We start from the raw sequence: 27,174 nt of genomic DNA, 5'->3' as shown, positions 1-27,174 counted from the left end.
GCCACTCCTCCAAACAGAGAAGAAGCAGGTGTGGTGGTTTAGACATCTTACAAGGACTGAGAAGAACACTGATCATCTACTGGTGGAGCTTCATCAGGCTTCCAATGGTCGAATTAAAATGTACCTATACAGGGGGTATAGGGACCCAGAACTGGGTCATAACAAACCAGATTTTAGGTAGCTGAAACAACCCATCACTCAAACAGGTGTCTCTGCTGTATACTGACCCAGCACTGGGTTACACAAACTCACTTAAAACCTAACTGGCTGTAAAAGCAAACACCGAGTCCTTGAAAAGGGAAAAATTATTTCCTCTTTATTTGCACTTGGTAGAAAAGAGGACAAATGAGTGGTTAGCAGAAAGTGATGAGGTCAACCTTTTCTTTTTGTATTCAGTGCTAGAAATCTTTTGAGGAGTTCTGTTCGATTAAAGGTCACAGTTCTGCAGGACACGTCCAACCTGACGTTAAGTCTCGGCTGTGCTCAACAACAGATGAAGGCCTTGCGATCCCTTTTACCCAAAATCCATGCAGATTGAAGGGAAGTTCAAGATTTTCAGATATAGACCGATCTGAAGTTCAGCAGTTGAAGCTCTACGGGTCAGTGTTCTGAGCCCAAGAACAATGCTCACTTAGGAAAAACAATGCTCCCTGGTCAAGTGAGATCGTCCTCGCTGCAGAACCAAAAGCCCAGGGGTGGAGCTAGAGCCGATTCAACTTCTCCTAAAAGCTGAAACCTCTAACGCACAAGACGCTGTACAACATGCAATAAACATTTGTCCAGTTCTCGGTTCAACTCCACCCAGGACTGCAGCTGGTTCTACAGTGAAGGGTACTTGAGTCTTGTTGATCGAGTGCGCGTATTGTAAAATAGAACCAGTGATCAGCAGAGGGCAGCATGTGTACATCATAACATGCTCGGACAGTAAACTAGCCCTGAGGACTGGCTTCATACACGAATCCCAAGGACAGTAAAACATAAGCACACAAGATGGGCACAATGTGAGCATGGGTCAGCTTTAATGTTTTTGAAACTAAAACAAAGCTAAAATTAAATGTGCTTTAGAGCTCAAATGACAAAATTAGTGTGTGTGTGTGTGTGTGTGTGTGTGTGTGTGTGTGAGAGAGAGAGAGAGAGAGAGAGAGAGAGAGAGAAAATCACTCGAAGTTTTATGGAGCAGCATCTTCAGTGGCAGGAGCAGCCTTAAGAGCGGCATCTTCAGTGGCAATAGAAATTTTGGGAGTGGCATCTTCAGTGGCAGGAGCAGCCTTAAGAGTGGCATCTTCAGTGGCAATAGAAATTTTGGGAGCGGCATCTTCAGTGGCAATAGAAATTTTGGGAGTGGCATCTTCAGTGGCAGGAGCAGCCTTAAGAGTGGCATCTTCAGTGGCAATAGAAATTTTGGGAGCGGCATCTTCAGTGGCAATAGAAATTTTGGGAGTGGCATCTTCAGTGGCAGGAGCAGCCTTAAGAGTGGCATCTTCAGTGGCAATAGAAATTTTGGGAGCGGCATCTTCAGTGGCAATAGAAATTTTGGGAGTGGCATCTTCAGTGGCAGGAGCAGCCTTAAGAGTGGCATCTTCAGTGGCAATAGAAATTTTGGGAGCGGCATCTTCAGTGGCAATAGAAATTTTGGGAGTGGCACCTTCAGTGGCAGGAGCGGCCTTAAGAGCGGCATCTTCAGTGGCAATAGAAATTCTGGGAGTGGCATCTTCAGTGGCAGGAGCAGCCTTAAGAGCGGCATCTTCAGTGGCAATAGAAATTTTGGGAGTGGCATCTTCAGTGGCAGGAGCGGCCTTAAGAGTGGCATCTTCAGTGGCAATAGAAATTTTGGGAGTGGCACCTTCAGTGGCAGGAGCGGCCTTAAGAGCGGCATCTTCAGTGGCAATAGAAATTTTGGGAGTGGCACCTTCAGTGGCAGGAGCGGCCTTAAGAGCGGCATCTTCAGTGGCAATAGAAATTTTGGGAGTGGCACCTTCAGTGGCAGGAGCGGCCTTAAGAGTGGCATCTTCAGTGGCAATAGAAATTTTGGGAGTGGCATCTTCAGTGGCAATAGAAATTTTGGGAGTGGCATCTTCAGTGGCAATAGAAATTTTGGGAGTGGCACCTTCAGTGGCAGGAGCGGCCTTAAGAGCGGCATCTTCAGTGGCAATAGAAATTTTGGGAGTGGCATCTTCAGTGGCAATAGAAATTTTGGGAGTGGCATCTTCAGTGGCAATAGAAATTTTGGGAGTGGCACCTTCAGTGGCAGGAGCGGCCTTAAGAGCGGCATCTTCAGTGGCAATAGAAATTTTGGGAGTGGCATCTTCAGTGGCAGGAGCGGCCTTAAGAGCGGCATCTTCAGTGGCAATAGAAATTTTGGGAGTGGCATCTTCAGTGGCAGGAGCAGCCTTAAGAGCGGCATCTTCAGTGGCAATAGAAATTTTGGGAGTGGCATCTTCAGTGGCAGGAGCGGCCTTAAGAGCGGCATCTTCAGTGGCAATAGAAATTTTGGGAGTGGCATCTTCAGTGGCAGGAGCGGCCTTAAGAGCAGCATCTTCAGTGGCAGGAGCAGCCTTAAGAGCGGCATCTTCAGTGGCAATAGAAATTTTGGGAGTGGCATCTTCAGTGGCAGGAGCAGCCTTAAGAGCGGCATCTTCAGTGGCAATAGAAATTTTGGGAGTGGCATCTTTAGTGGCAGGAGCGGCCTTAAGAGCGGCATCTTCAGTGGCAATAGAAATTTTGGGAGTGGCATCTTCAGTGGCAGGAGCGGCCTTAAGAGCAGCATCTTCAGTGGCAGGAGCAGCCTTAAGAGCGGCATCTTCAGTGGTCATCGCAGTAAAATTTTGGGAATGGCATTTTCAGTGGCAGTAGCAGCTTTATGAATGGCAGCTTCAGTGGTTTTAAACACCGAGTGGCAGCTTCAGTGCTTAAAGGAATGGTCTTATAAACTACTAGAGGCAGACAAAACAAAAAGCTCAGTACGGCACTTAAAATTGGTCAGTTTAATCTTCAAACTTTCACATAATAAATAAATGCACACGATTTACAAATGTCAGGTACACAACAAGAAACCAAAATTAGCTTGTCATAAGGAAAGTATGCAGGCACTTAAGACGGCATGTAACAGCGGACTTGTGCAACGCAGTTTACGGGTGAACAAGTTGACACATAACCATGACGCTGAGTGACAGAAGTGTTGGCCCCCGAGTCGCGTTTCCACGATACATCAGGGAAAATTTTTTTTTAACAAGAATAATCTTCACAGAACAACAACAACAAAAAAAAGTTAGAATATTGGTACTGGGCAGGTTGGGGGAGATAATTAAACGAGTATGCCGTCAAAACAATGACTAACATTAGTGTGGCGTTAGTGTGGTTTCATTCACAATATGCTAAGCAGAATAATCATAGCTTTCATTCACTGCTAGCATAACGTTTTCAGGGGAAGCGGTTCGTTTCTGAACATCGGGCGCACCGTGTTTAGCATGAAGTCCGTCATCAGAAGGAAAACGTGCTTCTGTACAGTTTGCTCTCCAACGTTCTTTCATATCCCAGACCTGCCAACCCTCATGTCCTTTAACAGATCACTTGTGTTAGCTAGAAACTGGATTTCGTGGTGCTTTTTACTCCACGCTGGTTATCGGATTTAACTGATGTTAATTATATACGTCTTTTAGCCAATTAATTTAAAAAAAAAAGCGCACATCTTTCAGGTTGGAAAATTGCGTTGAGCCGAGAAAACCAGACGAAACATTACTTAACGCGAGATGGGGACGGGAGGTCAGTAGGTCATCATTCCAGATGAATGTGTCAATTAGTTCATCATCTTAGCTGTTCTGTAGTGGAGGAAGATAAGAGAAGATAAGAGAAGATAAGATTGGTGCATGTCTGAGTTGAGCGATGACTCCTAGCAGCGTATTCGGATGTTCTAATGCAGTGCTCCTGTGCAGAACGTCTGAAGGTCGGCAGCTCGGAGATTCCTTAAAATCTCTAATAACCCCTGCGGAAGGTCCTCATGTTCAGAACTTTACATTTTCACAATAAGCACTGCGATTCTATACAGTGACGACAAGATGATGTTTCCCCAGCACCCTAAACAAGTGTACAAGTCTGTTGCCAAGTTAACCGTCCTGTCGTTTTTGGTCAACTCCCAACAAAAATGTCTTTGCCTTTTAAAATGTCTGACAAGTTCTGCTCTTGAATAAACTCTATCATTCGTTAAAGTCAGTATGTATCTCTGTCTAATATATATATAGATCTTCAAATATAATATTGATCACGTCTTCTCCAAAATAATTCTCTCTTGTAGGTAGTGGTATTATCTTGGTTAAGCTTTGGTTTGCTCAGAAATGAAAAGCCCTCACCCAGAAACCTTCTAAAATGTTTAAAAAAAAAAAAAAGACCAGGATAAAATTTTAAGCTCAGGAGAAAACAGTGCTCCATTCAGTTCGACAGAGGAAACCGCAATACGCTGATTTACGAAGGATAAAACAAAACTGTACCCCATGAGAAACAAGGTGAAGAGGAAAAAGGGGAAAAAAAATATATAGAGAGATATAATAATTGAATTAATTCCAAGTGAATCAGGTTAAGACTTGTTCTTCAGTCCTGAAACGGTTTCATTCGGACTGGTAACCAGTTTGTGCTTCAAAGGAAATCCGGAAGTTCTCAACTCTCGGTTTAAATCGGCGTTTCGCCACCGTCTTCACATGGAGGCTTATCTTTCAGGTCTGGAAACGGAACCAAAAATCGCAGAACCTCATAATCCTCAGGGCAAACCCAGCGTGTTGGGCTCGGTCCTCTCAAGTCTACTGCAGTTCTGATTGCCTTACTTTATCCACTTTGGTCAATTTTGGCGACACTGATCAGTCTGTGCTGTGTCTCGTCTCAACGTGGAGGGGCATGTGTGTGTGTGTGTGTGTGTGTGTGTGTATGTGTGTGTTTATTTTAGCTGCTGTTTTACCACCGCAGGTCGTTACACCTCTGTAATTTGCATATCATCAGAGTCATCAACAGCAGATGGGCAGATCTCCGGACTGCTCCTCCGCTCCCAGGGCGAGTCCGTGTCGTTACTGCTTACTTGAAGAAAAGGCGGGGAGCCTCCTGGAGTGACAGACGGGAGCGTGGGCTGCTCCGCAGAAGGCCGCTGAGGTCCGGCTCGTCCCACGCCATGCTGATGGCCCGCGGGGAAGTGGTATTCTGGGAAATGGAGGCGTTCGGTGGCGATGGGCGAGCGAGGGACTGGGGGGCCTTGTTCACTGCAGTAAAAGCTGGAGGGGGGTTCCCGGCGTTCCTGTGGAAAGGTGAGAGCAGAAGGAGAAGAAATTCACACACACACACAAAAAAGAGTCAGTGAGGGAGACAACAACAACAACAAACATTTCTATAGTGTGCTCAAGCATGGTAGTACAGGCTAGTTTCAGAGTAAAAGCAGCAGAAGCTTTGGGACGAGCAGCCTCGATGGCAGTAGCAGCAGAAACTTAAAAGGTCTCGAGTAGTAGCTTTAAGAGTGGCAGCTTCAGTAGCAGAACCACCAGGAGTGGCAGCGTAGCTTGAGGACAGGATGCTCTAGTGGTAGTTAAAGCTGTGCGAGTGGCAGCTCTAATGATAGTTGAAGGACTGGGAGTGGCAGCAGAAATGTTAAGGAGTGGCATCTTCAGCTACGACAGCAGTAAATCTTAGAAGAATAAACACTCAGACTAGTAGCAGCATGAAGAACAGTGGTAGTGGCTGCAGTCCTAAAAAGTACCAGCATGAAATTTGCTCCCTCAGAGACGTATCCACCAGAAATCACAGATAGAGAGGAGACATTCGCTAAAATCAGCCTTTCAGACATGTGCTGGGAGTGAGCGATGAGGCGCAAAGAAGAAGAAAAAGGAAAGAAAAAAAAAAGCATGCAGTATTTAGAACAAAGCTGTGAAGACGTGAAAGGATTAGCACTGCTGGAACTGGATTAAGAACAATATGAATCATATATACGGTTCTGAAACCCGAACCGCAGACTGTTCAGTATGCAGCGTGAGCAGGATTGTTTGCTTGGGATGAATGATGACAAAAGCTGAGGATCACATGGAGAGAAATGAAGATGATTATTCAAGACTCGGGGGCTCACTCGTTTGGCCGGGATGCTTCTTAACATTTATGCACAATGCTGTTTTCCACGATTTAAAAAAAAAACAAAAAACTTCACGCAGCAGAACGATTTCGGATTAAGACGTGCCTCGGGTTACCAGGCAGACTCTCGCATCTGGGCGAGCGAAAGGAAAAATGTCTGGACGTGCTATCGGACATGCCTCCGCACGTCCTGGCGACAAGGAACGACTCGCAAGCCAACACGTACACCTAGGAGGAGTGCGTGTGCAAATCGCTACACTGCGTAGCACAGGGTGCAGAGCAAGGGTTCGTGTGACTCAGTGACCACGTCACGTTTGGATTCGTCAAGTACTGATCGTGTCGTTTTTCTATGAAGATCCGGCGACCAAAAACAGACGACGAGGAGATAAGCACAACCTTAAATAAGCAAAAACAAACAAACGGATACGAGCAAAGCAACTGGTAATCTTCCAAAAGTGTTCCAAATGACATGAAGTGGATAACAAATGCTGAATAAAAGAAAAGAAACGCACTACGCCATTCAGGCAGTACAATTTTTTCCAAGCGGAGTTCGTAAACGATCACGCGTCCGCCTTACGACTGAAACGTGCTGTATTCAGCCTCGGGTTGAGCCAAACGTAAAATCAGTCAGTGTCTGGGGAAATCTTTTCCTTTCTGGAATCGAGAGAACAAAACGTCAACCCTCAGCTGCAGCTATAACCATCTGTAAATCCAGTATTTATGAAAATCCACTGCACTTTATAGCAATGCCTACTGTGTAGTATGAAGGGTTCATATACAGTGGTGCTTGAAAGTTTGTGAACCCTTAAGAATTTTCTATATTTCTGCATAAATATGACCTAAAACATCATCAGATTTCCACACAAGTCCTAAAAGTAGATAAAGAGAACCCAGTTAAACAAATGAGACAAAAATATTATACTTGGTCATTTATTTATTGAGGAAAGTGATCCAGTATTACATATCTGTGAGTGGCAAAAGTATGTGAACCTTTGCTTTCAGTACCTGGTGTGAACCCCTTGTGCAGCAATAACTGCAACTAAACGTTTCTGGTAACTGTTGATCAGTCCTGCACACCGGCTTGGAGGAATTTTAGCCCATTCCTCCGTACAGAACAGCTTCAACTCTGGGATGTTGGTGGGTTTCCTCACATGAACTGCTCGCTTCAGGTCCTTCCACAACATTTCGATTGGATTAAGGTCAGGACTTTGACTTGGCCATTCCAAAACATTAACTTTATTCTTCTTTAACCATTCTTTGGTAGAACGACTTGTGTGCTTAGGGTCGTTGTCTTGCTGCATGACCCACCTTCTCTTGAGATTCAGTTCATGTACAGATGTCCTGACATTTTCCTTTAGAATTCGCTGGTATAATTCAGAATTCATTGTTCCATCAATAATGGCAAGTCGTCCTGGCCCAGATGCAGCAAAACAGGCCCAAACCATGATACTACCACCACCATGTTTCACAGATGGGATAAGGTTCTTATGCTGGAATGCAGTGTTTTCCTTTCTCCAAACATAACACTTCTCATTTAAACCAAAAAGTTCTATTCTGGTCTCATCTGTCCACAAAACATTTTTCCAATAACCTTCTGGCTTGTCCACGTGATCTTTCACAAACTGCAGACGAGCAGCAAATGTTTTTTTTGGAGAGCAGTGGATTTCTCCTTGCAACCCTGCCATGCACACCATTGTTGTTGTGTTCCTCTGATGGTGGACTCATGAACATTAACATTAGCCAATGTGAGAGAGGCCTTCAGTTGCTTAGAAGTTACCCTGGGATCCTTTGTGACCTCGCTGACTATTACACACCTTGCTCTTGGAGTGATCTTTGTTGGTCGACCACTCCTGGGGAGGGTAACAATGGTCTTGAATTTCCTCCATTTGTACACAATCTGTCTGACTGTGGATTGGTGGAGTCCAAACTCTTTAGAGATGGTTTTGTAGCCTTTTCCAGCCTGATGAGCATCAAGAACGCTTTTTCTGAGGTCCTCAGAAATCTCCTTTGTTCGTGCCATGATACACTTCCACAAACATGTGTTGTGAAGATCAGACTTTGATAGATCCCTGTTCTTTAAATAAAACAGGGTGCCCACTCACACCTGATTGTCATCCCATTGATTAAAATCACCTGACTCTAATTTCACCTTCAAATTAACTGCTAATCCTAGAGGTTCACATACTTTTGCCACTCACAGATACGTAATATTGGATCATTTTCCTCAATAAATAAATGACCAAGTATAATATTTTTGTCTCATTTGTTTAACTAGGTTCTCTTTATCTACTTTTAGGACTTGTGGGAAAATCTGCTGATGCTTTAGGTCATATTTATGCAGAAATATAGAAAATTCTAAAGGGTTCACGAACTTTCAAGCACCACTGTATGCTGCATTATAGTGTACGTAACATTACCAAGGTCAGTGAAACTTGTGCGTGCATGCATGCAGAGCGCTCATTTGTTCATCTTTAGTCACTGCCTCGTCACGGTGGTTTAAATGAGCCTACTCATCTCTTTACATTTTGGAAAACGGAACCAAATAAGTTTGTTAGAAAATACAACAGGCAGCTACAAACATACAACGATGAATAAACACGATAATCAGACTGGAACGTCTCTTTCTTTTGTATTCGTGTTGTGACGTGTTGCATATATATATATATATATATATATATATATATATATATATATATATATATATATTTTTTTTTTTTTTTCATAAATACGGATGCCTTATAAATGCATTCACACTAGCCTGGGCCCGCCCATCCTAAGTGTGACGCAACACGGGGGCCTGTTGCGAACTTAGTCTGGCAAGGCAACCTATCTCCAGCTCTTCCAAGCTCCCGAAAAATCGGGAGCCAATCAACTTTGAGCATCTCCAACGGCCCTGGGTAGAGGCGTGTTCAAGGCAGTGACGTAGTAGAACTGCGACCGGAAGCCATAGATTGTTTACAGAATCTATGCCGGAAGCGCTTCGTTCACTAGAAACATTACGAACATGGAGCAGCGGCAAGCCTTTGACACAGCGGTAGATGCTGTATTGAAAGCATTCAACGGGACGTTCTCATTGAAAACGGAGCAAAGAGCAGCCCTGGAGGTATTTATCTTCTTCCTGTTACTCAAGCAGTTTCCGTCGCGTCACATACGTCAGAGGAAAGAGTGATGTGATTGGTTTAAGCTTCGTCACAGCCTTTTCTGGCTTCGACCAGTAGCAAACTGAGGCATTTCAGGGAGGCGGGTCAACCACGCGCTTTGGGAAACGGTTGGGCTTAATATCTTTGCCAGACCAAATGCTTGCAGAGCTTTGAAGTTGCGTTAGCCAGACTACATTCACACAGTCCTGTGCAGAAGTCTTAGGCACATGTAAAGAAATGCTGTCGACCAAAAATGGCTTAAAAATAATAAAATGAAATGTTTCAACATTAAAAAAAAAAACCTCTATAAACCATAATAAGTAAGTGATAATAAATCAAAGTCAATATTTGGTGTGAGACGACCCTTTGCTTTAAAAAAAAAAAAAAAAGTCTCCGGTCCAGTGAAAGCAGTTTGATAAGGAAATGAGCTGGAGGTTTTACTGAGCATCTTACAGAACCAGCCACAGTTCTTCTGGACACTTTGACTGACGCTCGCGTCTTCATTTTGCACCAAAACTCAGCAGCCTTCATTATATTTTCTGCTTTAATCTGAAAAGTGCTCGCTTATGGAACATGCTGCTCAAACTTCCCCCCGTAACGTTTAATTTTCTGCTGACTCGATAATGTAGTTCTCAGAAAACAGAAATCGAGAACAAAAAATTTGTATGGAGGAAAAACAAAAGAAAAAAACACCACCCCAGCACGTCAAGGACGTAGTAGCTCATGTGGCCTGCCATCAAAACCACCATCACAACCAAAACATCAAACGGGACTCAAATGTGACGATGTGAGAGAGAACCAACCTCTACGAGTTGTTTACAATGGGAAAATCAACAAAGGAGTACATTTTGTTCCCTGATGGAAGATCGACCCAAAACAGAAGTCGCATGGTAAATGAGATACAATTCTAGTCGGAATAAAACGTGTTAAGTTGACCTAATGACTAATTTGTTCGCAAAAAACTGACAATAATGACCGAGGTTGGGTTCTTTCAAATAAAACAATCAGAACTGAAATCCATTGAGAACTGAGGGAGGAGATACGATTGAACTGAAAAGTTGTAAACACTGCTTACAACAAGAAAATCAACAATCAAGTTTCGTTCCTCAAGGGAAGATCGGCCCAAAACATCGATCAGAACTGGAATCGGATGAGAAACGAGAGAGGAGATACAATTCTAATGAGAGGCCTGGAAAAGTAACTCGTTAGCAAAAAATTTGACAAAACAACCACCATCACGTTTTGTGCGGAGTGATGCGTTCTTTCAAACAAATCGGAACATTGCCGCGCCATGGCAACAGTTCTTCGGCCTTAAGCCGGTATCTCACTGGGCTGCGACAGCTTGCGAACGTCATTCGCGAGAGTGTTTCAAAAAAAAGTGTCTTGAAACATTCGCGGGGCTTCTCAATTTCCTCGCGTGAGTCGCAAAGTGTCGCGCCTTCGTGGCTGAAATTTTGAACATGTTCAAAAAATTTGTGCGACAAAATTTCTCTCAAAATAGCCGCAAACGCGTCGCAAAGCCGTCGCGAACCCTTCTCGAGTCAGTTTCCGTGAGACAGGAAGTGCGAGTGCATCTCACTGGGCTGCAACAGCCTGCGACTAGTTGGAGACACAACAATCGCGATAAAATATGTGAATATCAATTCAGTGTGATCCCAAGTGAAAATTGTCGCTAATTCGCATATTTTATCGCAATTGTTGTGTCTCCAACTAGTCGCAGCCCAGTGAGATACAACCCCGATTCCAAAAAAGTTGGCACAAAGTACAAATTGTAAATAAAAACGGAATGCAATAATTTACAAATCTCAAAAACTGATATTGTATTCACAATAGAACATAGACAACATATCAAATGTCGAAAGTGAGACATTTTGAAATTTCATGACAGCAACACATCTCAAAAAAGTTGGGACAGGGGCAATAAGAGGCTGGAAAAGTTAAAGGTACAAAAAAGGAACAGCTGGAGGACCAAATTGCAACTCATTAGGTCAATCGGCAATAGGTCATTAACATGACTGGGTATAAAAAGAGCATCTTGGAGTGGCAGCAGCTCTCAGAAGTAAAGATGGGAAGAGGATCACCAATCCCCCTAATTCTGCGCCGACAAATAGTGGAGCAATATCAGAAAGGAGTTCGACAGTGTAAAACTGCAAAGAGTTTGAACATATCATCATCTACAGTGCATAATATCATCAAAAGATTCAGAGAATCTGGAAGAATCTCTGTGCGTAAGGGTCAAGGCCGGAAAACCATACTGGGTGCCCGTGATCTTCGGGCCCTTAGACGGCACTGCATCACATACAGGCATGCTTCTGTATTGGAAATCACAAAATGGGCTCAGGAATATTTCCAGAGAACATTATCTGTGAACACAATTCACCGTGCCATCCGCCGTTGCCAGCTAAAACTCTATAGTTCAAAGAAGAAGCCATATCTAAACATGATCCAGAAGCGCAGACGTCTTCTCTGGGCCAAGGCTCATTTAAAATGGACTGTGGCAAAGTGGAAAACTGCTCTGTGGTCAGACGAATCAAAATGTGAAGTTCTTTATGGAAATCAGGGACGCCGTGTCATTCGGACTAAAGAGGAGAAGGACGACCCAAGTTGTTATCAGCGCTCAGTTCAGAAGCCTGCATCTCTGATGGTATGGGGTTGCATTAGTGCGTGTGGCATGGGCAGCTTACACATCTGGAAAGACACCATCAATGCTGAAAGGTATATCCAGGTTCTAGAGCAACATATGCTCCCATCCAGACGACGTCTCTTTCAGGGAAGACCTTGCATTTTCCAACATGACAATGCCAAACCACATACTGCATCAATTACAGCATCATGGCTGCGTAGAAGAAGGGTCCGGGTACTGAACTGGCCAGCCTGCAGTCCAGATCTTTCACCCATAGAAAACATTTGGCGCATCATAAAACGGAAGATACGACAAAAAAGACCTAAGACAGTTGAGCAACTAGAATCCTACATTAGACAAGAATGGGTTAGCATTCCTATCCCTAAACTTGAGCAACTTGTCTCCTCAGTCCCCAGACGTTTACAGACTGTTGTAAAGAGAAAAGGGGATGTCTCACAGTGGGAAACATGGCCTTGTCCCAACTTTGAGATGTGGTGTTGTCATGAAATTTAAAATCACCTAATTTTTTTCTTTAAATGATACATTTTCTCAGTTTAAACATTTGATATGTCATCTATGTTCTATTCTGAATAAAATATGGAATTTTGAAACTTCCACATCATTGCATTCTGTTTTTATTTACAATTTGTACTTTGTCCCAACTTTTTTGGAATCGGGGTTGTACTACCCTTATGCACAGAGGAGCTTAAAAAAATAAAGGGGGGGGGAGGGGGGGGGGGCTAAGACTTTTGCACAGTATAAAGTGATAAACATTCTTTTCATACATACAAGGCTGTTATGGGTACAAATTGTGCTCCGTTATCGAGTCCAGTGAAACACTTGGGTCTGTGTGCATTGTGTTCATTCACAGAGCTTTTCATTTGGAAATAAAAATGGGAAAACGAGGGAGGCCAGCATTTTTAATTACGGGGCCAATCACCAAAAGGTCTGTAGTCACCCTGTTAGAATTGCATGCTTTCTTCTTCTCCTCCTCACACATATTTAGCAACATGACCTCAACTTAAAGATGATTTGACTTCATTTGAGGCTTAGGAATGCTACAGAAAACAGGAAGTGAGCTGATATTCCGAGCAACAGCTTAAAGTTTTGCCTTTCGTACAGATAGTAAGTGCTGATGGTCCTGATGGCTTCTCATCTCCTTCTATCAATAAAGGGTGGGGACAAAAAAAAAGAGCCTGGCCCCCTTAAAAGCTAGACTGCCTTTCAGATTTTTCAAGTGTAGGTCATAAAAAGAATTTTCCCAACACCCAGTTATTTTTGTTTACTGGACCAAAGGCTACTGAATTCGAATCAGACTTCCTTTTTTTTTTTAATTGAATAATGAATTAATCTAGAGCCATGTGGCCTGAAATTCTCCGCTATTTTTTCCTGCTTCACCATGACCCAATACAAGATACTACGTCATGCATCACGTACGTGGTGGGCTTTCCCTGTTCGCACAAGGCATTGTGGGATACAAATTTGAAGCAGGAGAGAAAAATGGAGGGCGCGAGTGTGTGAATGAAATGTGAAAGACCGACTACAGTAATGGAAAGAACGCGAGAAGAAAAGACGTTATGTTCAGTGGCGGCTGCTGGTTTTTAAAACAGGGGAAGCCCATTTTACGCATTCATCGTAAAACCTGTAGGCCGGATATCAAAGCATAGAAAGGTGTGCCCCATTAGCATAGTGAACTAGACAACCCTACCTAGTAGCAGAAAGTATTTTTGCTTGTACATTTCATGTTATAGTCTGGCTTGCCAGGCTAGTGCCTCATATCCTTAATCAAAAATATCAAACATCCAAAAATTACTGGCTATTCAACGAAGAGCCTTGAACATCATACCCTGATATGCAACACACAGTCTTTAACACAACACCCAGCTGCGCAACACATCCTTGAACACAGTCTGGAAATTGATAACCAGGTAGGCTATGCAACACACAGAACCTTGAATATTATACCCAGGTATAACCTATAACACAGAGCCCACCATTCTCTTAACATTACTGAACAATATACACACTTCAGATTCATGAACATGAACACTATTTATACACAAATTCTGCCCTCCGCTCCTTTTCCAGAAAATGGTCTGTGACCCTGTCATACCAGCTGGTTGTGCTTTCCAGAGACTTCACCAATTTCTGTTAGCAGCTAGCACTGCAGATCCCAATAAGGCTCAAGCTAGCCTACAACCAGATTGAACTCCAAATGAAATAAACGAGTGAATTCACGAATGATCAAACTGATAGAATGGATGAAAGTTAACGGAGCACAACGAGTAATATTTACATTTATTTACAGAGTAATGTACAGAGACATCAACGAGAAGAACCGCTTATATGAAAAGAAATTCGGACAGCACTTTGGCACACGACTGCACTTTCTCGACATACGCTAGGGACTGACTGATCATGCTTCCGTGTTCCTCGCCGAAGTACCGCCCTCCTCATGTCTTTCAAACACTACCTCCAATAATCCTTTATCAGCCCGGCTTCTTGTCCCTCCCACTGTCTCGTTTAGTCCCAGAGAAGCCCGGCTTCCCTGGAAGTGACGATTTTGTTGATTTTAACCAATAACAACTAGCCGAAATTGGCTGTTCAGACCCGTCTCGTAGACTGCAACGGATACCCGGCTGCCAGTCAGTGTTGCCAGATACTGCTGACGTTCTCCATCCTAAAATATGTTCAAAACCCGCCAAAATGCACTTAAAACCGCCCAATCTGGCAACACTACTGCCAGTCCATAGAGCCCATTGAAATAAGAAAGGTTACAGCTTGGCAGCAAAGGTGATTCTCGTAGCGAACTGCAAGTTCGTCAGACATCACTCAAATAAGTTACAGGATAGTTATGAACATAAATACAATCTTGGGCATATATTATGTTATGCAAGTTATTGTTTTAATGAGAATTCAATGTCGTAGACGCCGCAGTTTGGGGAGAGAATTTTAGGGGAAGCTCGGCTTCCCTTGTTGTCTCTGAGAAATCGCCCCTGGTTATGTTATATACGAAGGAAAGGAAACGCAGGACCAAACTAAAAAATATCGGCGCTCAGCGAGCATCTCAGTGTGATCAGCTGTTCGTTTAGCGACAGTTTCATCATTCTGTCAGTGCACGCTCAAAGGTAAACCTGCACATGCGCGCGCACACAGACTTTCCTCTGTTTGCGTGGAGCGAGTGAGCAATTTCATGCACATTATTTGCTTTAATCCCCTCAAATTCAATAACTTCCCAGCCACAGAATAGCCTGGTTTTTTTTTGTTTTGTTGAGATATTACAGAAATAAACATGCATCACAATGACCAAATTTCAGAGGGAACTAAATTTCGCCGATTTTCTGAAATCGAAAGGCCGTCTAGCTTTAATCGCTGCTGCTAGCTATTGCTGCACTAATATAGGAGGTTAATTCTTTTAAAGAAATATTAGTACAAATATTGACTCATTTTTAATTACTTCTACTTAAATCACAATACAAAAAGTCGAGATATCAAATATTCCTCAATCCAAATATGAAAAAACAAACAAAAGCTCTTCTACAGACTGTTAAGATGTGTCACACTGGAATTCTGTTTTCAAAAAAAAAAAAAAGATTTGATAAAAATGGGACCAAAATACACTAAAATTCATTTGGGGTGACTAAAACATTCCGAGACTGCGGCAACGGCTCATTTTTCCCCAGTCATCGCGTGGTCCTCCTGTACCGTCACACACTCGTTCTGACTTTAATCCATCTGAGCGGAACATCAGGAACCACTGCTGAGTGTGTTACAGATCAGCGATCACTCGCACATCCAGCACCCTGCCTTACTTTTAGCTCCAAAATCAGTCTCATGATGAAAACAAGCAGAACTTTCTGGAATATTTACTATTTTAAATCCAAAAATGGGTTTGAACAAGTGTGTGCACATAATATTTTATTTAGAAATAAAAAAAACCCCACATGAACACAAACCCATGTGCTGCTTCTTCAGAAATCCAAATCCACCTTTAATCCAAAAGGGAAGGAGTTTCCCCCCCGAATATGAGCCGTGTTGAAGAAAAGCAGGTGGAGAAATGAGATCGATGAGATGATGGACAGATGGATGAATGAAAGTGACAGTGTAAAAGAGTGGCGCGCTCGCAGCGCAGGACGCGGCGTCATGGATCAAAATGACATGAGAGCTGATTTTAGTCAGTTTGTTTGCTTTCGATGTTTTTTGTGGGTTAAAAAAAAAGCAGGGAAGTGAAAAATAAAACTAAAAATCTAATAAATCTATGGAAGCTCTACTGCGTTACACTCTCAGGCTGGGATGCAAACAAACAGAGGAAGGGAAGGCCGGGGGAAGATGGGCTGCGATCTCAACACATACGTGCTGCGTTCGCCACTTCGGGATGTATACCTCTGAATACAAGGGTTTGAGAACCTTCTGGCCTGACGCATCTGCAACAACATAGCGCACAGCTTGATTAGGAGAAAAAAAAAAGACAAACGGAAAGGGGGGGGAGACAGACGGACGGACGGAAAGGGGGGGAGACAGACGGACGGAAAGGGGGGGGAGACAGACGGACGGAAGGAGAGAGCAAGGGGGAGACAGACGGACGGAAGGAGAGAGCAAGGGGGAGACAGACGGACGGAAGGAGAGAGCAAGGGGGAGACAGACGGACGGAAGGAGAGAGCAAGGGGGAGACAGACGGACGGAAGGAGAGAGCAAGGGGGAGACAGACGGACGGAAAGAGAGCGGGGGAGACAGACGGACTGAGAGAGCGCGAGGGGCAGAGACAGACGGACGGAGAGAGCGCGAGGGGCAGAGACAGACGGACGGAGAGAGCGCGAGGGGCAGAGACAGACGGACGGAGAGAGCGCGAGGGGGAGAGACAGACGGACGGAGAGCGCGCGAGGGGGAGAGACAGACGGACGGAGAGCGCGCGAGGGGGAGAGACAGACGGACGGAGAGCGCGCGAGGGGGAGAGACAGACGGACGGAGAGCGCGCGAGGGGGAGAGACAGACGGACGGAAGGAGAGAGCAAGGGGGAGACAGACGGACGGAAGGAGAGAGCAAGGGGGAGACAGACGGACGGAAAGAGAGTGGGGGAGACAGACGGACTGAGAGAGCGCGAGGGGCAGAGACAGACGGACGGAGAGAGCGCGAGGGGGAGAGACAGACGGACGGAGAGCGCGCGAGGGGGAGAGACAGACGGACGGAGAGCGCGCGAGGGGGAGAGACAGACGGACGGAGAGAGCGCGAGGGGGAGAGAGACGGACGGAGAGAGCGCGAGGGGGAGAGACAGACGGACGGAAGGGGGGGGAGACAGACGGACGGAAAGGGGGGGAGACAGACGGACGGAAAGGGGGGGAGACAGACGGACGGAAAGGGGGGGAGACAGACGGACGGAAAGGGGGGGAGACAGACGGACGGAAGGAGAGAGCAAGGGGGAGACAGACGGACGGAAGGAGAGAGCAAGGGGGAGACACACGGACGGAAGGAGAGAGCAAGGGGGAGACAGACGGACGGAAAGAGAGCGGGGGAGACAGACGGACTGAGAGAGCGCGAGGGGCAGAGACAGACGGACGGAAGGAGAGAGCAAGGGGGAGACAGACGGACGGAAAGAGAGCGGGGGAGACAGACGGACTGAGAGAGCGCGAGGGGCAGAGACAGACGGACGGAGAGAGCGCGAGGGGCAGAGACAGACGGACGGAGAGCGCGCGAGGGGGAGAGACAGACGGACGGAGAGCGCGCGAGGGGGAGAGACAGACGGACGGAGAGCGCGCGAGGGGGAGAGACAGACGGACGGAGAGAGCGCGAGGGGGAGAGAGACGGACGGAGAGAGCGCGAGGGGGAGAGAGACGGACGGAGAGAGCGCGAGGGGGAGAGAGACGGACGGAGAGCGCGCGAGGGGGAGAGACAGACGGACGGAGAGAGCGCGAGGGGGAGAGACAGACGGACGGAGAGAGCGCGAGGGGGAGAGACAGACGGACGGAGAGAGCGCGAGGGGGAGAGACAGACGGACGGAGAGAGCGCGAGGGGGAGAGACAGACGGACGGAGAGAGCGCGAGGGGGAGAGACAGACGGACGGACAGAGCGCGAGGGGGGAGAGACAGACGGACGGACAGAGCGCGAGGGGGAGAGAGACAGACGGACGGACGGACAGAGCGCGAGGGGGAGAGAGACAGACGGACGGACGGACAGAGCGCGAGGGGGGGAGAGACAGACGGACGGACGGACAGAGCGCGAGGGGGGGGAGAGACAGACGGACGGACGGACAGAGCGCGAGGGGGGGAGAGACAGACGGACGGACGGAGCGCGAGGGGGGGGAGAGACAGACGGACGGACGGAGCGCGAGGGGGGGGAGAGACAGACGGACGGACGGAGCGCGAGGGGGGGGAGAGACAGACGGACGGACAGAGCGCGAGGGGGGGAGAGACAGACGGACGGACAGAGCGCGAGGGGGGGAGAGACAGACGGACGGACAGAGCGCGAGGGGGGGAGAGACAGACGGACGGACAGAGCGCGAGGGGGGAGAGACAGACGGACGGAGAGAGCGCGAGGGGGGGGAGAGACAGACGGACGGAGAGAGCGCGAGGGGGGGAGAGACAGACGGACGGAGAGAGCGCGAGGGGGGGAGAGACAGATGGACGGAGAGAGTGTGAGGGGGGAGAGACAGACGGACGGAGAGAGCGCGAGGGGGGAGAGACAGAAGGACGGAGATAGCGCGAGGGGGGGAGACAGACGGACGGAGAGCGCGTGAGGGGGAGAGACAGACAGATGGAGATCGCGCGCGAGGGGGAGAGACAGACAGACGGAGAGAGAGAGGCGGAGAGACAGACAGACGGAGGGTGGGAGAGAGAATGAAAGCAGGAAACAATACACAAGGGGACAAACAGGGAGAGACAAAGCAGGAGAGAAACACAAAGGGAGGGACAGACAGAGAGAGTGGAGAGACACAGAGGGGGAGAGAGAGACAGAGAAAGAAAGCAGGAGAGAAATACAGAGAGAGAGTAGGAGGGAGGGGGTAGAGACAGAGAGAGAGGGAGAGAGAGGGAGAGAGGGGGTAGAGAGAGAGGGGGGAGAGAGAGAGAGAGAGGGGGGTAGAGAGAGAGGGGGGGAGAGAGAGAGAGAGAGAAAGAGGCTAAAGCATCAATTCAAATATAAGGCCACTGTTTGTGAAAAGTCTGGTTTATTCCAGGGAGACTGTATCAAGTATCAGTTTTTTTTGGTAACAAACACCGGGATGAGTAACCGACTCGGTATGAAGCGATCACAGCACGTTTTACTGAGCTCTGTTCATGTTTAAATAGTGGTGTGTGTTGAAAGAGTTTGATTATAAATGAAGTGTGTTAGCGAGCCACATTAGCTCAGTAGTCTGCAGAAGAGCAAGTTTTAATCCACTGTGGAAAAGCTCTCCGGGACGTCAGTAAAGCCGGTCTTTATTTTATTGCGTCCGAATCCGCTCGCTGTTGATGAGCGACAGCGGCTGATGGCCAACACCACCACAGTGGAACAGAAGAGCTGCTGTTGTCATTCTGCTGGCTATCAGCTGCTGAGGTTTACTTGGGAGATGTTGGTACTGTAGGCAGACGCTGTTGTCCCTCAGGGGAACATACACGAGCATCACGACACCATCACGTGGAACCGGAGGTCGGTACCTGAGCACCCGTACGAGTAAGGGACAACTTCCACACGTGTTAAATCGACACTTGCGCACCATTTTGAACCCCCTGTGAACGAGCCGTTTCTGTAGTAACGATAACGTATCGGAACGAGCGCTTTAATATAAACCAGCACTACGGTCAGAGCTGCTGCTATAGAGAATTAACCAGCACCTTCTGACCAATCAGCAGCAGCATGGTGTAAATATTCATAATCTGTGAAAGTGACTCAGGGAGTAAGTAGTAACTCCCTGCGTTATTACATCCTGTTCTTTACTTCTTTTAACGTTTTATTCCGTTTTTTCATTTTCTGGCCGGTGGACGCACTCAAAACATGGAGACATGCGCCGAAGTGCAAACCGCATGCTCACAGATTTCTACTCATCAGTAGTTTTTTGGCCTGCTGGTTCGTTTGTGTGTTCCTTTAACGGGCTAAAGCGAGTCGGACCCCAGTAATTTATTCACATCACAGGCACGAAGCGTTCGCTGTTAACTGGAGGTGGCTTTTTTTTTTTTTAAATCCGTCGATCTCAGATCGTGACGTCATGATGGATGCTGACGGTCGGAGATGCTGTGTGTTGTTTATAAGCGAGCGAGGTGTGGCTGTGAGGATGCAGGTACGTACTGAAGCAGCGGAGCGGCCGGGGCCTCGCTGGGCTACAATCGCTCCGGAAATAGCCTTGATCCAGTTGTGCATCTCCTCTGGACTGTCCGTCTGTGAGGGGAGGGGCAGCGAGAGAGAGAAAGATAGAAACCATGTGTAAGAGAGACAGCAAAATCCTCTTAAGGTGAACTTCCTCATTAGAAAAGGGTTTATGTGGTGCAAGCCTCAATGCCAGGCATTGCCCGAATGCCCGACCAAGATGCTCGGGCAGAAACATTTTAGCAAGTTAGGCCCGTTTGGGCACACCTATGGTCGGCTTCTTTAAGCACAAAAATTATTTTCGGGTGAGTACATTACAAAAAACAAGACGTATTAACCAGCATCCTCGCCTCTGCTGTGATCACCATTTTTCTTCCTGATTTGTAACAGCGATTCTGCTTGGCTCGATTCAGGCACATGTGCGCATTTGTCCTTTCATATATATCCCTCATTCTCATTATCTCTAGCCGCTTTATCCTTCTACAGGGTCGCAGGCAAGCTGGAGTCTATCCCAGCTGACTACGGGCGAAAGGCGGGGTACACCCTGGACAAGTCGCCAGGTCATCACAGGGCTGACGCATAGACACAGACAACCATTCACACTCACATTCACACCTACGCTCAATTTAGAGTCACCAGTTAACCTAACCTGCATGTCTTTGGACTGTGGGGGAAACCGGAGCACCCGGAGGAAACCCACGCGGACACGGGGAGAACATGCAAACTCCGCACAGAAAGGCCCTCGCCGGCCACGGGGCTTGAACCCGGACCTTCTTGCTGTGAGGCGACAGCGCTAACCACTACACCACCGTGCCGCCCCATATTATTTTATATATTACACACACACACTTTGAAAACATTTTAAACAATATCTCAATGAACACAAACAATTTCCAAAATGTTGACAAGTTTAATAGAACATCTGTTTAACTTATAACGTGAAAGTAAGGTTAATAATATAACTTAGATTACACATTTTTCAGTTTTACTCAAATTAGGGTGCTGCAAAAATGAGTACACCCCACAACAAAAGCTACTCCATCTAGTACTTTGTATGGCCGCCATGATTTTTAATGACAGCACCAAGTCTTCTAGGCATGGAATGAACAAGTTGGCGACATTTTGCAACATCAATCTTTTTCCATTCTTCAACAACGACCTCTTTTAGTGACTGGATGCTGGATGGAGAGCGATGCTCAACTCGTCTCTTCAGAATTCCCCATAGGTGTTCGATTGGGTTCAGATCAGGAGACGTACTTGGCCACTGAATCACTTTCACCCTGTTCTTCTTCAGAAATCCAACAGTGGCCTTAAGGCCAATTTATGCTGACAACCCAGTCCTCGCAGATAGCGTTGCAGACAGTGTCTGCGTAGCCCCCCTACCTTCGCAGACGCTCTGCGCGCACCTCCCAAAAATTGTGACCACCGCAGAAGCCTCGCAGACAAGAGGGCTCTGATTGGTCCACTCTACATCCGCTGTACACGCACTTCCGCTTCCCTACTTTCCCGGTTTGTTTTGTTTTCACGACCGCCATTTTTAAAAACACGAGCGAAGATGGAGCAGCACGAAGAGCGGACGATCGAGGAAGTGAGGAAGTACGGACATCTATACGACTCCAGTTCTAGTCATTATAAGTAACCGGAGGATAAACACTCCACTAACCACACCCACCAACTACTCCTAGCGATTTCGCGACTTCGCGCCCCCTTGCGTTGTTGCGGTGAATAACATCGGACACGCCTATTACTCCCCGCTCAACGATAAATTACAACTGTCTGCGAAAGCCTTGTCGCAAGAGCATGCAGAGGCCTTTAGATGTGTGTTTAGTCATGTTGGAAAAGTGCACGACGACCAAGGGCACGGAGTGATGGTAGCATCTTCTCTTTCAGTACAGAGCGATACGTCTGTGAATTCATGATGCCATCAATGAAATGCAGCTCCCCGACACCAGCAGCACTCACGCAGCCCCACATAAGGACACTGCCACCACCATGTTTCACTGTAGGCACCAGGCAGTTTTCTTTGTATTCCTCACCTTTGCGACGCCATACAGTTCCAAAAACATTTCTCTTGGTCTCATCACTCCAGAGTATAGAGTCCCAGTAGTCTTCATCTTTGTCAGCATGGGCCCTGGCAAACTCTAGGCGGGCTTTTTTGTGCCTGGGCTTTAGGAGAGGCTTCTTTCGTGGACGGCATCCATGCATGCCATTCCTCTGCAGCGTACGCCGTATTGTGTCACGGGAAATAGTCACCCCAGTTTGGCTTTCTGCTTCTTTAGATAACTGCAGTGAACTTGGATGCCGATTTTCTTCAACCCTTCTCATCAGAAGACGCTCCTGTCGAAGTGTTAACTTTCGTGGACGACCTGGACGTCTCTGTGAGATGGTTGCAGTTCCATCTTTCTTAAATTTTTGTGCCACTTTTGCTCCAGTATTCTGACTGATAAGTAAAGCTTTGCTGATCTTCTTGTAGCCTTCACCTTTGTGGTGTAAAGAAATTATTTTCTTTGGGGAATTCTGAAGAGACGAGCTGAGCATCTCTCTCCATCCAGTCACTATTGCCTTGAACCGTGGACTTGAAAACTTGCCATGAAATTTTAGAGTAAAAGGAAATTCAAGGGGGGGCAAAAATTGAGACCATTTAAGGTGTCAAAAGTTAACGCTGAGGCCTGTGGTGATGTGCAGTGAAAAACATCCTCACCTGAATATAAAACGTTCTTGAGGTAGTGACAAGCTCAAAGAGGTTATCCCTCATCAGCAAATCACTGAAAACGAGAGAGAGAACGCTTATATGAGCTTTCTAAAACATACGCTCATACACACACACACACACTTTCCTCACATCGGACACTGACCTTTGCTTACACTCCTGGACTTTAGTAACCTCCTTCAGGGGAATGACACGGAGGGGCTCTCTCTCCTTTAAAAAAAAAAAAAAGGAAGTTATATGAGGAACATGAGTTTGTGAACTCTGGAGAATCTTCTAAATTTCTGCAAAAATTTGACCCAAAACATGCTCAGATTTTCTCACAAGTTCTAAAAATAGATAAAAGAGAAACCAACTAAATAAACTAGACAAAATTATACGTCGCCATTTATTTATTAAGGAAAACGATCCAAATGTTACAGATCGGTGAGTGGCAAAAGCATGTTGAGGCTAGCAGTCAATTTGAGGTGAAATTAGAGTCGGATGTTTTCGTTCAGTAAGAGGACAATCGGGTCCGAGCGTTCGCCCTGTTGTATTGAAAGAAAGAACAGAGATCTATCAAAGCCTGATCTTCAAAGCACATATTTGCATCATGACACAAACAAATGAGATTTCTGAGGACCAGAGAGAGAGAGAGAGAGACAGAGAGAATGTTGATGCTCATCAGGCTGGAAAAGGTTACAGAACCAGAGTTTGGACTCCACCAAGCCACAGTTAGACAGACGGAGGAAATTCAGGATCACTGTTCCCCAAACATCACTCTAATGCCGCTTTTCCACTACAAACGCGGCTGAGCCGTGCCGTGCTGAGTCGAGCTGAGTCGGGCTGAGCGGGGCTGTTGGAGTTGCATTTCGACTACAACCGCGCTGAACCGTGCTGGCTGGAAGTGGGTGGACACATTGGGTGGAGTTAGCGAAAGTGGGTGGACGTCACGTGATGTCGTTAAGCAGCGCAAACAGTGACATCAGTGACAGTGGCGGAACAAGTCAGAGCCGGGCCGGGGGCGGGGCAAATGACCGGGCCCTTTATTAAAGCTTATCATAACATCATTTTAGGCTACAAAATGTCCGCAACTGCGGTGTTTACCAATTTCAACACTACCGGGTGCAACTATGTTATTTAGTAGTACATCAAGTCCTTCAAACGAACATGTAACTCAGAAACAAAAAACATTAGGATACTGTACATGGCTCATAATAAAACATCAATAGCCTATACTGCGCACATTATTTGAAGGGCATACGAATGAGCGCTCAGAGGTTGCAACGGTGACAGGAAGAGTCAGAAATAAAAGGAGGGCGGTGCAAACCTCACTGAATGCACTGTGTTTACCAATTTCAACACTACGGGGTGCAACTATGTTATTTTGTACATTAAGTCCTTCAAACGAACATGTAACTCAAACAAAAAAACATTCGGCGACATACTGTACATGGCTCATAATAAAACATCAATAGCCTACTGCGCGCATTATTTGAAGGGCATACGACGAGCCTTGCGCTCCGCGAACTCGTCCACGATGCTCTGTATGTCACTGATTCAGTGAGCTTTTAAGCGGTAGTCTCACGACCCGGATAGTAAACAATAAACACGGAGGACATGGAGTCGTTAGTGTTGCTGGTCTTGGTGCTGAGGCTTGTTGTCACCGACAACGCCAACAGATACTGGCAAGAGCGTATAGATGAGGCGAGGCGCATAAGGCTTCAGAAATTCTCGTAATTCATAATTATTCTTCTTCCGGGTTTGCGGTGTTTACAGATCCCAGCGCGCTCGCGGGGGCGTGTGTGGGCATGTGAGGACACTCCTCCTCACCAATCAGTGCACAGGGGAGTGTCTGCTCACGCCCCCAGCCTCATTCGGCACGGTTTGGCTCGCTTCAGCCCCACTCCAAAACGGTGCGAGTTTTAGGGGCTAAGCAGGGCTGAAGCGAGCTGAGTCGTGCTGGTTTTTGGTAGTCGAAACGCGAGCCGTGTTGGGCTGAAGTGAGCTGAAGCGAGCTGAAGTGAGCTGAAAAAGGGTAGTGGAAAAGGGCCATAAGACAGACCTGGGCATTTTACGGCCCGCGGGCCGCATCCGGCCCTTTGGTTCATTCTGACCGGCCCGCGTAAGGTTAATTAGTAATTACAAAATAAACGTATTTTCTAATTTGACCTCATGCATGGACTGAACGTGCATTGCTTTTATTTTGAAGTTGTGTTCGCCAAAAACGCAATGCGCGTGACATGAAATCCCACGAAACCTAATCCCGCGATAACTACTTCCGTAATTTGTCCAGACCAACCACAAACTTGCACGTCATCCTTCAAACGGTCCAGCCAATCACATAGTGCGACGCCACCAGCAGGCGCCGGAGCCCGAGCCGATCTGTAGATCTGATTCCTACACCGAATCGACTGATGATCATCTGTCAGCTGTGCTTCGCATCTCCACCTCAGACATTCAACCTGACTCTGATGCACTCGTTAAAGACCAACAGAGACTAGAGTTCTCTCACTGAACAAATAAAAAACAACAAATGAGGTGATTAGACTACAAATGTGGGCATCATTATTATAATATGATGTATTTTGCTTGATATTTGGAGTAGAAAGACAATATTGTGATGTCTTTATTGTGTTTTGGGGTGAATGTGACTGAAAAAAAAAAAAAAAGGTACAAACGTTCACATTTTGTTAACCATTGTTTTGGGAAATTTGATTGAATAAATGACATTGTTTGTAAGGCAACCTCGTTTTTTCCATACTCTTACCAGTCTTAGCAGCTTGTAAAAACAATGTTATTTATTGCTTTATATAAAGAAATACAATTAATATTATGCAGAATTTAGTTCAGCCTTTTGGTCCAGCCCTCCACAAAATTCTGTTTCTCATGTGGCCCCATGGAAAAAATAATTGCCCACCCCTGCTCTAAGAGCAAGGCGTGCCAGAGTCCCCGAGCTCACACAGGAACCCAGGGTAACTTTGAAACAACTAAGGTGGGGTTTACATTAGACCGTATCAGCGGATCATCAGATTAACGTTTTTAAAACGATTAGTGTGCACACAGCAACACCAATACACGATTCGCGTGCACACAGCAACGCCAATACACGGATACGCTCGGCTCCGCAGGCATCCTGCGCTCCAAATCACTCCGCCCTGAACAGCGAGTGCCCTCTGGAGGGTGCGCACTCCGGCCCTGCGCAGCTCACAGAGTGAAGCGCACGAGCAGTGATTCGGGACTGAGCCGCTGTGTGTGTGATCCCAGCGCATATCACTTACCACTTGCAAGTGGAAGGATGGCAAGCCTAAAGACAATCATAACTACACAATGGGCAGTATTTGCATCAGTATTTGCAGTATTTTCATACTTTTATACTCTTTAATGAAAGGTGATACAAGGCGGAAGTCCGCGCCGTTTTTCAGCAGTCGTGTCACATGACCAACGCCAGCGAATCAGGAAGGTGGATGTCACAGTGACGTTGTCCAATGACGACGCCAGCTAGAGCTCAGCACAGCGTATCCGCGTATTCTCAATGTTTACACAGCACCGGACCAGACACGATCTGGATTGAATACGTGGACGCTGGCGGATTCCCGTTTCCCGGTGTTTCCAGGCGTTTTAATGTAAACGGACAGTGCATCCGCGAAGAAAACGAGACAGATACGGTCTAATGTAAAGTTGGCCTAAAGGCCTCTCTCACATTGGCTGATGTTCATGAGTCCACCATCAGGAGAACACTCAACAACAATGATGTGTGTGTGGCAGGACTGTAGGAGAAAGATACTGCTCTCCAAAAGGAACATTGCTGCTCATCTACAGTTTGGTAAAGATCACATGGACAAACCAGAAGGCTACCGGAAAAATTCTGCAAAACAGACGAGACCAAAATAAAACATTTTGGTTTCATTGAGAAGAAGCGTCATGTTTGGAGAAAGAAAGACACTGCATAAGACCAGCATAAGAACTTTATCCTATCTGTGAAACATGGTGGTGGTAGTATCACAGTTTGGGCCTGTTTTGCTGCATCTGGACCAAAGATACTGAAAGCAAAAAGGTTCACACACAAAAACAATGATAGCTTTTAGAACGCTGTTTGGACGGACCTTTTTTTTTTTAAGAAAAAGTTATCTCCCAGCACAAGAGGAACCATGAGTGTGGGGGGGGGGGGGGGGGGGGGGGGTTTGTTATTTTAAGAATTTTGACTTTTCCATGTTTTACCCCCCTAGAAATATGGAGATGGTCCATCTATGTGGGAAAATCTCATCTCATCTCATCTCATTATCTCTAGCCGCTTTATCCTGTTCTACAGGGTCGCAGGCGAGCTGGAGCCTATCCCAGCTGACTACGGGCGA

At 46.4% G+C, this 27,174-nt stretch overlaps 2 protein-coding genes across 4 annotated transcripts in view; both read right to left on the bottom strand.

The window, feature by feature from the left end:
• Positions 1-1,169: 1,169 nt before the first annotated feature.
• Positions 1,170-2,813, bottom strand: LOC132898669 (uncharacterized). The gene has a single exon (XM_060940384.1). It carries the CDS (start codon positions 2,811-2,813, stop codon positions 1,170-1,172), a length of 1,644 nt encoding a protein of 547 aa, XP_060796367.1.
• Positions 2,814-2,969: 156 nt separating this feature from the next.
• The window catches only part of plekha1b (pleckstrin homology domain containing, family A (phosphoinositide binding specific) member 1b), a 65,015-nt gene continuing 40,810 nt past the window's right edge, over positions 2,970-27,174 (bottom strand). Inside the window, exons 9-13 of one of the 3 annotated variants that reach the window (XM_060939262.1) lie at positions 22,989-23,053; positions 22,835-22,898; positions 20,116-20,205; positions 16,213-16,283; positions 4,976-5,275 (exon numbers count right to left, since the gene is read on the bottom strand). In XM_060939262.1, the coding sequence (XP_060795245.1) occupies positions 5,059-5,275; positions 16,213-16,283; positions 20,116-20,205; positions 22,835-22,898; positions 22,989-23,053 (507 nt within the window). In that variant the 3' untranslated portion in view covers positions 4,976-5,058. Of the gene's footprint in view, positions 5,276-16,212; positions 16,284-20,115; positions 20,206-22,834; positions 22,899-22,988; positions 23,054-27,174 lie in introns of all 3 variants that reach the window. The other 2 variants (XM_060939263.1, XM_060939261.1) reach the window with 2 other exon arrangements.

Source organism: Neoarius graeffei, chromosome 14, assembly GCF_027579695.1.
Source record: "Neoarius graeffei isolate fNeoGra1 chromosome 14, fNeoGra1.pri, whole genome shotgun sequence".
Lineage (NCBI taxonomy): Eukaryota > Metazoa > Chordata > Actinopteri > Siluriformes > Ariidae > Neoarius > Neoarius graeffei.
This window is presented reverse-complemented; position numbering and strand designations above follow the sequence as displayed.

What these genes read in the sequence shown, in the direction of transcription:
- LOC132898669 (XM_060940384.1), bottom strand. Translation starts at nt 2,813, where the DNA reads ATGACCACTGAAGATGCCGCTCTTAAGGCTGCTCCTGCCACTGAAGAT.